At 39.6% G+C, this 16,896-nt stretch overlaps 1 protein-coding gene across 6 annotated transcripts in view; it reads right to left on the reverse strand.

Annotated features, from left to right (window-relative positions):
* HYDIN (HYDIN axonemal central pair apparatus protein) overlaps positions 1–16,896 on the reverse strand; it is a 389,826-nt gene that overhangs the window by 206,721 nt on the left and 166,209 nt on the right. For all 6 annotated transcript variants that reach the window (XM_038538390.1, XM_038538392.1, XM_038538391.1 and 3 more), the window contains 4 exons: positions 13,064–13,131; positions 6,782–7,017; positions 4,176–4,276; positions 1,336–1,471 (listed from right to left, as the gene is read on the reverse strand). In XM_038538390.1, coding sequence (XP_038394318.1) covers positions 1,336–1,471; positions 4,176–4,276; positions 6,782–7,017; positions 13,064–13,131 — 541 coding nt within the window. The remainder of the gene's footprint in view (positions 1–1,335; positions 1,472–4,175; positions 4,277–6,781; positions 7,018–13,063; positions 13,132–16,896) is intronic.

Here is a 16,896-nt window from a genome sequence, read left to right on the forward strand (position 1 = left end):
CAGAAATCACAATTCATCTTGATAACTGAGTTTTTTGGCTCCCCCACTAAATTATGTGCTCAAAGCAAGTGTCTCACCATTCTCCCACAGGTACCCAGCTGTGTAGAAAAAGTTCCTTCATCACCACAGAGGCAGGCTCTGCTGGGTTCTTGAGATGATCATGTGCTACTCAAGGCTAGCCTGTTCCAATGATGCTGCCAATCATCTAAAAGTTGGAAAAGTTGTCTCCTGTCAACCCAGCCCTTGGCTTCTGATTTTGTCTCAGGGAAGCCCATAGAATAATTCTAATTTCCTCTTTTATGTAGTAGACCTTCAACTAGTGAAAGGTGGCAATTTCATCCTAGCTAAGTCTTTTCTGTCCCTGATTAAACACTGTGCTTCTCCTATAACTTGGATTTCCAGATAATGTCAATTGCCATTCCGGTTACTTCACACACGATTTTTTTTTTTCATGTTTCCACTAAAAAAACATGATGTCAAGATCTGAAGACAAAATTTGGCACTGTCTTTAGCTGACCACTGTGTTTCTCTGATGCAGCCTAACCTGCCTTGTTTCCATAGCCTCCATACTTGTCTTTGAACTCATTTTGAACCTGTAGTCAAATAAAAACTCCATAAAAAATAAATAAATAAAAATAAAAGCCCCATTTGATTTTTTTTCATGAATTTTTAGTAGAGTACTGTCCTTACATAGTAATAGGGTTTTAAATACAAATCCATTCTTGTAAATTGCATCCCATTAGTAACCTTCCATTACTTTGGTCTGTACAGATTTTTTTGAACCTTTAATCCACATGTCTTTAATTGCTTAGTGTCCCACTTAGCTAGGTGTAGCAGTATATGGACAGATCTATTTCATAAAACATTAGAAGACAAGTTCTCTTTTTCTTCTTTTTGTAGTATTTCTAGACTTCTAGTTGAACAAGTCCATTTATAAATATTGCATTACCATAACTTAGTGACGCTGTTCAAGTCACAGCCATGGCCATAAATGGAAACTCCTAGCTCTGCCTCATTTCCCAGGAATGATTATCTCATAGGCAATTATTTGCAGGTTCAACTTCTGCATGTTGGCTTAATTGACCCTTTCCTTTCTTTATCAAAGGCAATTTCCCTGGAAAATTAGTAACTGTTTAAACCTGTAGTTGCATAATCATGGAGGTGGAAATCCAGCTGTGGCTTTACGACTCCATGCCCAGATTATCCCAGGGTTAAAAAAATCAGAATTACAGAGATCATGTGTTCAGAAATATGGTTCCTTGGAAGGATTTCTCTTTCTCATCGAGAAAATCCAACCGAAGAAAAAGCAACACTGGAAAAGGATAATATACTCACCTGAGGCAGGACCTCATAGCATCCTGGGAGGTCATCATGATTGACAAGCTGGACCGTTTTCTTATAAGGGTACTTGAGGAAGCAGTGCCCGAAGTCCACCTCTGTGTTAACCATGTGGATGTTAGGTACAATACATCTGCTCAAAGGAAGGAGCCCATTAAAGAATTCAAAAGGACAGAGAGCTTGTTTACATACGGAGAACACAGAGTCCCAAGTTAAACTCATTTGTCACTGTCACAAAGTTTTTCTCTAACAACTACATTAATCATTTTCAAATCTTCTCTCCTGTCATCCCCATTCCTTCGCCCCCAGTCACCACTTTTTAATCAAAAAAAGGGCTAGAACCAGGACTCCTTATACAGCAGACTTCCATGGGTAATGAATAACATTTCCATTGTTTTTCATATTTGGCCTTATTTTGCCAAGGGGCCCCCACAGTGCAAGTTCCTTAGGTTAGTGGATTTGTTTCCAAGTTAAATAGGACCAACACCACCCGCATGGCATCCTAATGAGCTGTGACACTTTGAACCAGTCACAGTCCCGCAAGGACTAGCTACCAGTTTGTACCACCTAAATTATGGTAATAATTCTAACTCCTGTGCAGAACAGCTGTCTTGGATCAGTAGGCTGCTCGGCCCAGGACTGGCACTGACAGTGGTGCTCAGTGCAACGGTGGCTATGGTAGGGGAAGGAAGGTTGCTGAAGCCCTGTGTGTGAGGTTGGGTTTTATTTTGTGCCTGAATCTCAAAGTCTGCCCTGCCTTGCTGCACTGTGACAATACAATGCCACGGTGAGGAGTACTGGCGTCTGAATCAGGGCCAGGCTCAAATGCTGACCTTAACAAGGACAAGCCTGAGCAAGTTGCTTTCCCTTCCTGAGTCCCATTTTGCTCAGAGGTAAAATGAAGGTAATTCTAGGGACTGACATTAGCATAATGAACTCTAAGAGTATTGTGGGAAATATGGGGGTGGGTGGGTGATGAGAATGAATAGCACAGCACAGTGCCCATAGCACTGAGCAAGAGCTCAGTCAGTGAGAGATGATTAACCTGTGGTAGAGGGCACAGCAAGCTGTCACTGCTGGCTCTCTGAAAGTTCTAAAAGCCAATTCTTTTGTTGAGGGTCTTCAAGCAGTTTCTACAGATTACACCAAAAATGATGACATGAAAGAGAGTCTTGTTAACCCAAAGTTTGAGGTTTAGCATGGGATGGGTGTTCATTTTCAGCTAGAATGGAGTTGCCAGTTGACCTGATGACTTTCATAAAGCTAATCATTTACTACCTGAAATACTGTGGCTGATAGGACTTACAGTATTTGACTTGGGTCACAGAAAAAAACATGGTAGGAAACTCATAGCTGCTTAAGACCCTTTTTTAAAAAAAAATTCAGAGTTTCCTACTGATACCTGCAGGGAAAGGGGGCTCCGAGGGGGAAAGTGTCAGAATAAATCCAACCAGAAAAGAAATGAAATGCAAGACTAGACAAAAAGGTAAATCTGGGAATAGAAAGGACTAGATGAAAGTTTTTGCTGTTTTTTTTTTAAGATTTTATTATTCATTCATGAGAGAGAGAGAGGCAGAGACACAGGCAGAGGGAGAAGCAGGCTCCATGCAGGGAGCCTGACGTGGGACTCGATCCCGGGTCTCCAGGATCACGCCCTGGGCTGAAGGTGGCGCTAAACTGCTGAGCCATCCAGGCTGCCTAGTTTTTGCTGTTTTTAAGCAAACAAAATAATCAATTAGGTCTTTGGAAGGAACACTAAGTAGACCATAGCACAAGCATAGCACAAGCATAGCACAAGCCTCGACCTTCAAATCCTTTACAATACAGCTTCTGAAATTCATGAGACCTAAACTCCAGGGATGGACATGTTATCAGGTTTTTACTAAGTAATTTCACAAAAATGGCATTTTCATACATTCCCCTTAAAGTCTCAGACCTGGACACCTGTTTGCTTTGGCCAAAGTATGGCCCATGATTTTATTATTTACTTAGGATCACTATCATCAGTGGTGTCATGCTCCACCCTTGGAAAGACAGTAACTTAGTCAAGGAGACACAGTCAACAAATGGCAGAGCCAGGATCTTCACCTGGCCCCAGAGACAACTGCTGCCTCTATTAAAACACAGGGAAGGTGGGGATGGTTCTGAGGAGTGTGGTTAGAGGCCCCCATTTGGGTGGTCTACCTGTAGCCAGCATTAAGTCATAGTAACAATCTCCCGAAGAAGAAATTTCTTGCTAGATGGATCTCCCACTGCAGGACTGTGAGCACTGCTCTTTCTGGGCATAACCCTGGAGTATTATATTTAAAGATAAAAATAAAAAGCAGCAACTGTTCACATCTTCCTGGTAAAGCCTTTTTAGGTTATATAGTTGGAAAGTCAGACCATTCAAAAGCACCATTATTCCTTTTTTTTTTTAAGATTTATTTATTTATTTATTCGTGAGAGAGAGAGAGAGAGAGAGAGAGGCAGAGACACAGGCAGAGGGTGAAGCAGGCTCCATGCAGGGAGCCCGATGTGGGACTCGATTCCGGGACTCCAGGATCACGCCCTGGGCCCAAGGCAGGCGCTCAATCACTGAGCCATCCAGGGATCCCCCAAAAGCACCATTATTCTTAATGCTGCAAAACACACACATCCCTTCTCTTATCTCCACCAAAGGTGCAGTTTGCTGTTTTAAAGCTTTGTCATTTGAATATCAGATCCAACTTCGCTTCCCAGGAAAGCAGAACAAATGCAGTGGGAACCGAATGCAGGTATGCTGCCTCTTGGAGAGACAGCCCATATTGGCAGCTCAGGGGAGACTCAGGAAGATAGAAAGTAGGTGAGCATGATACCTGGCTGTAATTAGGAGTGCCAGCACTTCTTCCCCAATGCCCTCCACGTCCACCACCAGGGCCAGCTCATATTTCTGCACAGTGTTGGAGCATAAGGTCACCTGGGAAGAAAAAGGTGAAAAGCCGCTCTTCTACAAGGCCAGCCCTCCCCCTGCACAGGGGAGAAAGGAGCAGGGGAGGACCACACTGATGAGGACAACTTCTAAGTACTCTAGTAGGAGATGTACGGCATTTTACATTTTTATTGGGACAAGTTACATTTTGGGGTCAGGGCGTGCTGAGGTTTTTCAAAGGCCAGGTTAGAAACCAAATGGCTTTAGTTACAGTAGGTTTGCTCATTTCTGAGAAGAAGTCATATACCTGCATAAGGGGAAAAAATGACTCTGAAGGATGAGCTGTATCAAACAACTATAATTACTCAATTTACATTGTTCTCTATGCCTGTAGGCTATATCAATTATGAAAATTCAATAAACTGAAAAAACACAATAGGTAAGTTTCTCTTACAGCAAAATAAATGAACATAACCATGTCAGTTCTAAAAAGTGGCATAAGGAATCAACTAGTCTTATCTAAAAAAAAAAAAAAAAATCAAAGTCTGTCTCCCCCACCTCCCCTTGCCCTCTATACTCATTAGTGGAGCAGAAAGCAGGAAGCTCCGAGTAAAGGTCTATTCAAGGACAATATGTGCCCAGTGTATATATTTTACTCTGTGTTTTTTATTCATTATTGTGAAATTTTATATTCAAGCTGTTGAAGTCTCGTCACAATTTTTAATTGCTTGAAGATGATTTGTAGTGGCAGAGATACCTACAAGGAGAGAGAACAGCTTCTGGCATAGGTGAAAGCTTTTCTATCCATAAATTATGTATGAAGGACTAATTAAACTTTTTTTCTTGGTTGCAGAGGGAAACATTGGATGCAAATTCGAGTCTATACAGACATGGCTGAAGTTTAGTTCAGGAGCAAAAACTGAAGCTTGCAGGAAGCTTTTCCAAATATAAAGAGGGAATGAAGATGGAGCCATTGATTTGGAAAGAAAACTTGTCAAATTTGGAGAGAAGTAGCTGCCCCAACATGCAGAGATGCTCCGAGTTAGGAAGCCCTGTTTATATCTCTGAGCTATGGTTAGAAGGGAGAACGAGTGGCTCTGGCAGAAGGCTGCTAGATGAATGCTATGTCTTCTAAAATCTTCCTGTGCCACGTGCAAGAGCAAAAAGGAAAGGTAGGCAATGTGTAGGTTGAACACTAAGTAAAAAATAAAATTATTTGCAACAGCACTTCTTCCTGGGAAAGTCACAGTTAGCAACTGCTATGATCTGAATGGTTGTGTCCTCGCCCCCCATTCCCTCCCACCAAATTCATAAGTCAAAATTCTAACCCTCAGTATGGTGGTAATTAGGAGGTGGGGACACTGGGGGGGGGTGATTAAGTCACGAGGGTGGGGCCCTCATGAGCAGGATTAGTGCCCTTATAAAAAAGACCCCGCAGAGCTCCCCAGCTCCTCCCACCATGCAAGGACACAGGTCGGCAGTCTGCAATCTGCAATCGGGAAGATGCCCCTCACCAGAACCCTACCATTCTGGCACCCTGATCTCAGACTTCCAGTCCCCAAACTGTGAGAGATAAATTTCTGTTGTTTATAAGTCACCCAATTTCAAGTATTTATAACAATTAAAAATAGCAGCCCAAATGGACTAAGACCACAACTCTGAGAAGTTATAACAATAATATGACATAAACCTCATTAAGTCCATGGAGAAGCCCTTGGAAGAGCCAAAAACTCCCAGAAAAGATTGAGGATGAGTGGATTCAGGTGAGCTATTATAAAACACTTAAAACAAATGTGGGGGATAAAACCACAGCTGAATTAAATATTCAAAGATAATGACTAAAGAGAAAATTACCAACCTTAGCTATGGGAATCTTATTTTGTCTTTCCCAGAAAAGATAAAATCACTTCAATTTAGCAGCCTTCAATAATGCTAAACCTGACTATTTGGAGAAGCAAAAGTCAGTGAGGGAGGACAGTAAAACCTTTCTCTGTTAGCTGTGAAATAATTCTGCTAGTGGCCATAATCAGAGTATCACACTGAGTGTCTAAATATAAAGCACTGTTAGGAATATCACATCTACATTCACCATGAAGCCCAGATTTGTATTAAAAATCTGAATAAACTGAGTATCATCTGTGGCACAAATCTGAACCTTTATTGGTATAAATGATTTGATTCTGAAGGAAAATAGAACCTAATTATCAATGAGTTCTTAAATCTTTCTGTATTTGTACCACTAAGGGTACTATCTATATAGAGCAATGGTTGGTTGTACTACGTATTTCTAGAATCCATTGTTCTGGTGAAGGCAATGCATCTAGATTGATAGAAATCCACTAGAGCAGTGTCAGTTCTTTTGCCCAATATATTTGTATCTGGTTTCTTTTGCTCCAATAATTCACTGCCTTATAGGCCCACTTTTTCACGTGAATTAGAAGCACTCCCTCCTACTGACAGTTGGACATATAAAGCATACCCTGTCTGTGGTCCTATTAACTATTTGAGAGTTTGGCTCCTTGGCCATGTTTGCTGGAAAGCTGTGTACTTTACCCTGATAGCAGCAAATCCTTGGGGGCGAATGGTGCCACTGCTGGGAGTGATGGTGAATTCTTTTGGTTTCATTATGGGTATTTTGTCCTTGTTCCAAGATGGTATTTTGTTGTCTGAATACTGCTCACAAGTTGAAATGCTTTTACGGCCATTGCCATCCCCAGGGACACGTAGTTTGAAAGTCATGGGGACCAAGGAGGTGTTATTGAGGGAACATATCAAGGTATGAGGGAATCCTGGAAAACAAAATAGGAAGTAAGAAGTAAGAGCCGCATTCTCCCCTCCCTTGAACTTCAACTCCTACTAGCATTGTCAAACTTCTCAAATGAACTGTCTATGCAACTCAGTGCTACCTGATTAACTCTACCTCTCCCAGATTACAGTCTTCAATTGTACAGTGAATGCATTTCTTTCTTTTTCTTTCATCCAATGAATACTTTTATACACTTACTATGTAGCAACAATAGACATAAAACCAATCCCTTGATGTTCATCCAGGACCCCCTCAAGAAGCAGCCTCTGTAATCTGTTTGGTGAATAGTCTTCCAAAAGTAGATTTTGCATTTAATTTTTGCATAGAATACAGATTTTTCTAAAAAATTGAATCATATTTGCTCTTTTTATTTGCCAGTGTGTGAAAGGAGAGGAGTCTGTGTGGTTTTCCCCATTGTATGATCTAGGCCTGCCAAGACATTATGTAACTCATCCTGGACCTGTCTGAGGCTCCTGCTTTCAGGGTAGATGACACAAGATTGAATGACCTCTCCTGAGAGAGACTTTATAATCTGCTTTTGAGCCAGCTAGAGACTAACACAACAGTTGGCTTTTACCTCCCTTAGACAAAGCTACTTTGTTATGTTAAATTTAGCCTTCCTATATTCAGTTCAGTTTGGGGAGACTCCTCATCCCTTTCTAGGAGATATGGATCCTCCTTGCCTGGCAAGCAATAAACTGAACCCTGATTTTGGATTCTCTAGGTAGCCACTGTATCTGCCACCACTTTCAGAACAAGAGGAAAACAAATATGTATATTTCTACTAGATGCAAACAGTACTTTTTCTACCTTGAACCCTACTGCAATAAAACACAATTGGTTTCTGGAGTAGTTACTACATCATTGCAAGGCGTATTTTGACCTGATCTAATTCTTGAAGATTCCCATGATTGAGTCTTTGTGTACACATTAGGACTGCTGGAGGAAACACATTTATGTCTCCTTTGTGATATCACCTGCCAATCTACTTGGAAGAGATCCGTTATGGAAAAAGAATTGCCCAATTAAGTGTACCTGAAGGATTTTCTTGGAAACCCCAGAGGAACTGCTTGAAAGTCAGTTTCACAATCATGTATTACTGCATTCAACTTTTCTTAACTTTCCCAGCAAAGACTCTTGAAACTATAGATCCCTTACACTTATTTCACCCCACCTTTTATGGGATAAGCACTCCTACAATGTAATGAACGTTGCTCCGGAAGTGGTTAGTATAAGGATTCAGATGGGTCCTTCCAAATTATCGCTCTATTTCTTTGTACCTAGAAATTTTTCTGAGAATAAAGCCAGTTATAACTTCCTAGCTAGGACAATTCCTTGTACAACTACCTGTAAACCCCATATTTCTAGTTTAGAAGCTTAAAGAAAAGGATATCATTTTATTAAAGACTGCAGGGTCATTAATAATATGTTACTCCTAGACTTCTGCTTGCACCAAATCCTAATACTACTGGGTTTAGGCTTTCCTGATGCTTTCTATGGTTTCCTTTGTTAACCTAAGATCTTCCTATAATCATTGCAGTTAAGATTATAAGGGACAATTACAACGAATTGTTCCTGGCTCTCTACTTCACACCCTCCTAAAGTCAATTTAAATATTTCTTCTTGAGTGAAATACTACCAGTTCATACCTGGGCCATGGAAGACAACTATCATGCTGCTTTTTTTTTTTTTTAAGATTTTATTTATTTATTCATGAGAGACACACAGAGAGAGGCAGAGACACAGGCAGAGGGAGAAGTGGGGAGCTTAATGCAGGACTTGATCCCAGGACCCTGGGATCACAGTCCAAGCCAAAGGCATACCCTCAATCACTGAGCCACCCATGTGCCCTTACTTTTTTTGATCTCTATATTTATCCTAACAACTTTGCCCTCAAACCCTAACTTCTCTGACCAAATTACCCAATGGTCAGGTCCACTGAGTACCTGGAGCCTTCTAAACTCCTTATTTTCATTCAACATATTCTTGTAGCTCCTGAAAAATAGTGAGTGTACACATACTGTCCCTTTTGGTCCCTTTTGGTCTATCACCTGGCATATCAGTTGTTACTTGGTCCATTGTACTCTTTAAGGAATCTGAGGATTTATCAAAGCTTCAATGTTCCTTCAGGGACAGTCACCACCCACATTCTATAATCTGAGTCTCTGACACTACTGTAGCTTCAGTCAACCTAATTAATTGTTAGATATGTCATCCAACATCCAATCCTACCATCAAAATATTTATAGCCATACTTTAGACATTTCAGAGGCAATGAATAGTACTATTACCTCTCATCTACTTTAGTGTATTTATAATAATCTAACACCATCAATCCCAACAGGCCCTGATGCCAAATCTAGAATCTTTATCTCTGAGCCAAATAACTAACCCATATCAGACACCTCTTCAAGAATGGACCTTAGTGCCAATATGGGAACAACATTACCAACTTTACTTAGCTCAATGTACTCCCCAGTGCTACAAGCTTCTGTAACCTTTTTTAAACTCCATACAATATGCCAGTCATCCTGAAATAACTAAGAAAATTCCTCCAATTCTTGGCTTGTTCCTTTAACAGTTACTTTCTCTTGCATCTGGAACTATATGCACCCTTATTGGTCTTTCATCCCTGAACCAATAACATGTTTAGTTTTGTCTGTCTCATCAAAGCCCTAATTGCACATGTGAGGTAATAATTAGGAAGTTTCCAATAAATAACTCTTCCATGCCAATAAATAACTCTTCCATGGATGGTGTTTCTTTGTGACAGGAGGCCAATCTTCCTGGAGAAATAAATAATGATACTTTGGGTAGGATTCATGAGAGAACTCTAGTTCCAACTTTGGGATTTAAAAATATTATCATAAAATAACTTTGAAATTGTGTCACAAAATTGTCTCGGACTTTGGCTTTTACAGTACAGAATCCAGAAGCACAGCAACGTAGCTTGAATTAACTGACCCAATTGGTTTTGAAAATGAAATAACCCTAGATTTCTTGCTGGCAAGCAAAAAGATATGTTTTTTGTTAACATTTCCTGCCACACTACAGAGGAGATTAATGAATTCATATCCAAACTAAAAGAAAGGCAACTTGAATTTTGAAGGTGGGCTTAGGAGGGGTGTTTTCATATCTCAGACCTGAGGAATCTTGGGTCATGGGTCTGCAGTGTTTTCCTGCCTCTTGTCTAGCTGCCTTATCACCAAATGGTTCAATAAGATGTTATACAACAAAAGAAAAATAAGCTGTTTCTATTTTCACCTAAGCTTAGTTACCAAAACTTCTAGCTGACCAACCATGAGAAATAGCTGTTGATTATTATCTCTACAGCTCAAAGAAATAATGAATTAATTACTCAATAATGGCCTTTCCTATACTTAGGGATAATAGGAACAGACCAAATGGAAGACATTAATTGGAAAAACCTACCTAGTTTGGAGCATCACAAATGGATTCACCCACTGTGTTACCCAGAGCTTGCCAACATCAAATATAGCATTTTGAATACATCAATAGCATCTTGGGGATATATATACACTTCCTGTTTGCCATATTTTGTTGAAATGTACTATCAGGGACATTGGTGCTTTTTTTAAAATTTTTTTTAAATTTTTATTTATTTATGATAGTCACAGAGAGAGAGAGAGAGAGAGAGAGGCAGAGACACAGGCAGAGGGAGAAGCAGGCTCCATGCACTGGGAGCCCGATGTGGGACTCGATCCCGGGTCTCCAGGATCACGCCCTGGGCCAAAGGCAGGCGCCAAACCGCTGCGCCACCCAGGGATCCCACATTGGTGCTTTTTAATGTTTGGATTCAGATATTCTTGGGGCTCAAAAATTGGCTTATTGGTATAGTATTGACATTAAACTTTCAGCAGTGAACAATAATAGGGCAGATTCTAGACAATGAACCAGTATGAGATTTCTTGGAGTGACTGATCCAAGGTGCTTATTTAGATTCTATTTTCTCTCTCCAGAGCAATATGATATAGGGCACATTTTCCAAATATTCTGTTTTGGAGTTCATATTTAAATGGTATGCTGCTATCATGCATCAGTTGCCCAGACCTCTCTGTAGACTCAGTTGAGCTGTCTGGAGGATAACTGCATAGGCCTTTGGGTAAGTAATTCACCTCTTATTGTATATTAGTCACAGTTACCCTTTGAGAGAGTACATCTTTCTTTGTTGGCCATCAGACAATTTTCAAGTTGTAGGTCACTTTTACTTCCTTGCAAAAACTCTATTACTCAAACATGCCCTAAAATTTGTGAACATGTCTCCAGCCATTTTCATATTCTACGGTAATAAACAGACATTCAACTCCACTTACATAGATTTTCCTATATTTTGGGAGATGTCAAAAGTTAAAGCAGCTGATAAAGGCATTATGAATAAGCTTCTTGTAAAGAAAAGATATTTTTGTAGAAAAAAATTTCCCCAAATAGATGGGCCTGCTTGAAGTAAAATAATTGAATGTCAAAATAGAGGAAACAAAGAAAAATGGAAAGGATGGTGGACTATAGATTCAGACTAGGGTTTCTCAGCCTCTTCTAAATTATTATAACCCCCTAAAAGAACCACTGTGATGAATTCATTTTCAATGAAATTAACTAGCTAAACATAATTTAAATTGTATTAATTTCTCCCTAATGAGAAAAAAAAAAACTCTAAAGAATAAAATTCTGTTGGGCGGAGCTGAACTTTGGAGGACCACAAACGTTGATTAGGTCCAAGCATTTTTTTTCCAACCCCAAACAAACAATTTTTAACCCTTTTGGGGCAATATCACTCTTGTTCATAGTGCACAGTTTAGACAGATCTCAATTGAAATACTCATTCTGCTACTGCTGTGTGACCATTGGAAGTTACTTAACTGTTCAAATGCTCAGTTCTTCCAGCTCCAAAATGGGAATCCTAAATAGCATCTCCCCAAAGGATTGCTAAAATGTTTAAATGTAGTACTGCATGTAATTCACTTAGCAGTGATTGGAATATAAGAAAGAACCAATAAATGGAAACTTTTACTGCTAATGCCATCGTTTTTATTATTGGAAATGCTGAGACAGGAGGAAATGACTTAGGGAAGTAACTGAGCAAGAAGACAACACAAAAATATAGATGCCTCCCATTTGTTTTTTTTTTTAACATTTTTTTAAATTTTTATTTATTTATGATAGTCACACACACAGAGGGAGAGAGAGAGGCAGAGACATAGGCAGAGGGAGAAGCAGGCTCCATGCACCAGGAGCCCGACATGGGATTAGATCCCAGGTCTCCAGGATCACGCCCTGGGCCAAAGGCAGGCGCTAAACCTCTGCGCCACCCAGGGATCCCAGATGCCTCCCATTTGAAATGATGGAATCCACCTGAATCCAACCACCAATAATTCACTTGAAACTTGAAAGTATCTCTGTGAACAGGTTGCTGTGTAGCCAGACTGGCAAATCAGAATCTGCATATAAATAGAGTGTTCGGGGGAGGGGGAGCGGTGCATGGTTGGCACATTGGTTTAGTGTCCAACTCTTGCTTTCAGTTCAGGTCATGATCTCGGAGTCGTGAGATCAAGCCTGGCATTGGCTTCCCTACTAAGCGCGGAGTCTGCTTGAGATTCTCTTCTCCCTCTGCCACTCCCACTTGTGCTCTCTCTCTCTTGAATAAATAATTAGGTAGATAGATGATAGATAGATAGATAGATAGATAGATAGATAGATAGGCAGATAGAACGTTCAGAACATTTAGATAGGAGTGTGAAGTCTAGGGCTTTCCATTGTTCCATTACTGGAAGAGCCAGGACGACCACAGCCTGACAGCCCGCAGTGTCCAGGATATGGCTATAACTTCCACATATAAACTAGGAAACAGCACTAAAATATACTGCTGCAGAGGAAGGAGAGAACATTTCTATATCTATTTAGCTATTATCCATAAAAAGATGGTAAGAGAGGTTCTTTGGAAACCTTCCTCCTTCCATTTAGAGAGAAATGAATTCCACTCCATTTCCTACTTCAAATGGAAAAATACTCACCAAAGGAAACATCACCAAAGTGCAGGGCAGGAACATTGAAATGGAAGGTAGGTCCAATGACGCAGCCCCTGGAAGTAGGAATACAGGTTGGGGGAGTGGATAGAGAATCCAGTGAATTCAGAGTAACAGGAACTAGGGAGACACTAAATCCTGAGAACCATAAACTAGCATTAAGTCAAGTATAGAATCTAGCACTTAAAGAAACTACGAGATGATGGTCTATCACTGTGGTTCTTAGAGTTCTTTTTCGAGACTCGAACCACTGGGTTTTAGCAAATGATGATGTGCTTAACTTATCACCAAATTCCTACCAATGAATGAGGCAGAGCAGACACAGCACCAAATCAATGACAGAGAATATTAATGTGGATAAGATACACATTATGAAAAGTTATTCTCAGACAAGAAATAAAAATTATAGGGCTGGTCATATAACAAACATTAAGGACTATCAATGATACTAATATTCCTTGCCCCATATTTTTATAAAATCATTTTAATCTAGTTCCTACTGCCAACTAGCTATGATCTTGGTGGGTCATTTTGCCTTGATAGGTTTCTTTGCCTGATGTATAAAAGATAAGACTCAAATAGATGGCCTATAAGGACCCTTTGCTGTAAATGTTGGTCCATTTCTCTCAGTGCAGGGCCTCATGATCTTAGAATGATGCTCTAGCTTACAATAAATAATAGATTCTACAGCTTCCAGTTGGCTTCAGGTGCAGTAGAAAGCATAATGTTCCCCAGTGATATTTGTGTGCTACTCCATAGAATATGTTAGATTACATGGTAAAGGGGAAATAAGGTAGCAGAAGAAATTAAGTTTCTTAATTAACAAGTCTTAAAATAGAGTGATTATCCTAGATTATTCTGGTTTGCCCAATGCAATCACAAGGGTCTTTAAAAATACAAGAGGATGCTGAAGAGGAGGTCAGAGTGATGTACTGTGGAAAGGACTTAACCAGTTGTTGCTGGCTTTGAAGAAAGAGAAGGGGGCCCCTGAGCAAAGGACTGTAGGCAGCTTCAAGGAACTGAAAAAGGTTAGGAAATGCATTCTCTCCTGGAGCCTCCAGAAAGCAACACAGCCCTTCCAGCACCTTGATTTTAGCCCCGTTAAGACCTACGTTGGACTTTAGATGTATAGAACTGTAAAACAGTAAGTTTGTATTGTCTTAAGTTACTGAGTTTGTGGTAATTTGTTACAGCAGCAATAGAAGGTATTTGTTTATTCTTGATTTTCACCATGATCCATATCCCTAAATTCCATAGACCAAAGGTAAGAACTGAAATATTCCCCATCTATGTGCCAAGCTTTTAAAAGATCCCAGAAGACATGCTAATCATGACCCTCCTAATTTACCCAGCTACATGTTGGGGAAGTATGTGTCAGACCACACTGAACACGCTGGTGCCTAGCAGTACTTCTGGCTGCTGTGTGTCTGACAAAATGGGCTAAGAGGCTGTTATAAGTCTGGGAGGAGCCATCAGAGCAAAGACTCAATTCTAAAAGCAAATCTTGGTTCTAAAAGCCTTTCTTGGGACCATCTATTCTATTTCATGCTAATGACCCAAAGTGGTTTCAAAAGCAGTGGCTAGTAATAGGCAAGGAATTGGGATCTAGTTGAGAATGAAGTCAAACAAGCCTATTGGTTACATACTTGACTTGTAAAAGAAGTTCTGTGAGGCCGAGTGACAAATAGATCAGAAGCATCTGAAATGCATAAAGACTAAAGAAAGTAAGAAAGAAGCTCACAAAATTGTACAAAGCAGTTGTTTAATTGGTACAGAAGTAGAAGGAACCAAAATTAAATCAAATTTGTTCAAAGGCATATATAACTAAGGGAACTTAGACATGGCTACTTTCATTTTAGCAGGAATTCTGAGTATTTGGACAGTCTCTGCCAAGTTTGTACCTTCCATCAATACAGTGGTCTGTTAAAAGTATACAGTTGACCATTGAACAACACAGAGGTTAGAGGTGCCAAGCTTCTGTGCAGTTGAAAATCCTGTATATATTTTGACTCCCCAAAACTTATTAGTAAATAGCCTACTGTTGATCAGAAGCCTTAATGATAACAGAAATAGACAATTAACACATACTTTGTATGTTATGTGCATGATATGGTGTATTTCTACAATAAAGTAAACTAGACAAAAGAAAATGTTATTCAGAAAATCATAAAGGGGGTGCCTGGGTGGCTCTGTCAGTTAAGCATCCAACTCCTGATTTTTGGCTCAGGTTATGATGTCATGGTTGTGAGATCAAGCCCTGAGTCAGGCGCTAGGCATGGAGTCTGCTTAAGATTCTCTCTCTCCCTCTGCATCTTCCCTCCCCTCTTAAAACAACAACAACAACAAAAAAATCATAAGGAAGAGAAAATACATTTATTATGCTGCATTTATCAAAAAATATCCACATATAAGTGGACGGTGTAGTTCAAATCCATGTTGTTCAAGGGCCAATTGTAATTTTAAGGACTAAGAGAAATAGGAAGATTGAATTATGTGAAACAAGTTGAATATAAAATACACCTTGTTATGGTTAAAATTTTATGAAATTGCATTTGTAAAAACCAGAGGCAGCAAAACTACTCATGGGTAATTTTAAAAATCACATTAATTTTACAGTGTTGTTTATCAACCACTTAAAATCCTGTGTCACATAGTTAGAGGAGTAAAAAGAAACAGCAAAAGCATGATAATTGTTCTGATCTTTCAGGCAGACTGGCCAAAATTATGTGGTATTGAGAAAAGAAGCATACCTGACAATAAAATGATAAGAAACAAAAGTTCAGAATCCCCAATATTAACTTTATAGAGATTTCTTAGGCCACAAGGCTCAAGGTAGTATTTCTGGAAAAGTCATAAGTGAGGTCAGTATTAATGTGTAGAGCTGGGAATATATAATAAATTATGCATGTATTTCACCTATTATCATTAGACAGATATTTACCAGGATTTCAAAATTATAGTTCATGGTTGAAAGTGCTGGAACCCTTCCGGACACATGCAATTTAGATAAGAATATTTCTTTTAGAACAAAATGATGGTTGCCAGAGGAGAGGGGAGGTAGGAAATGCGCAAAATAGATGAATGGGAGTAGGAGATAATAGGCTTCCATTTGTGGAATGAATATGTCACAGGAATAAAAGGAACAGCATGGGGAATATAGTCAACGGTATTATAATAATGTTTTATGGTGAACAGGTGGTAGCTACACTTGTGGTGAGCACAGCATAATGTACAAACTTGTCAAACTATGTTGTGCACCTAAAACTAATATAACATTGTGTGTCAATCATATGCAAACAAAAAATTTAAAAATTAAAAAAAAAGAATATTTCTCTTAGAAATTTGTGATTTGTTTTAAGATGCACACAAACATTCTTTCCCCAAACAAGTTTTCCTTCCCTTTTAAAGAAACCAGAAATAACATCCAAAATAAGAGACTGACCTGGGAGTTTGGGCGAACATAATGTCCAGAGGATAAAATGAGAGACTTAACCTCCACGAGGAGCCAAAGTATCACGAATCCAAGTTTGCATGTGAGTAGGTCCCTGAGAGATTCCTAAATCCTATTACTCACAGCGGAAAACCCCAGTACAATCTAACCTGTTCACATATTGCTAGTGATGTGTCAGCAGGGTTGGTTTCTTTTGAGGGACTGCTTCCTCAGCTTGTAGATGGCCATCGTCTCTTTGTGCCTTGACATGGTGTTTTCCTATCTGTGTGCCTGTTCTTTGTGTGTGTGTGTGTGTGTGTGCCTGTTCTTATAAGGACACCAGTCACATTGGATTAAGGCCCACTCATATGACCTCATGTTACCTTAATTC

This window comes from Canis lupus, chromosome 5, assembly GCF_011100685.1.
Source record: "Canis lupus familiaris isolate Mischka breed German Shepherd chromosome 5, alternate assembly UU_Cfam_GSD_1.0, whole genome shotgun sequence".
In the NCBI taxonomy this organism is placed as follows: domain Eukaryota; kingdom Metazoa; phylum Chordata; class Mammalia; order Carnivora; family Canidae; genus Canis; species Canis lupus.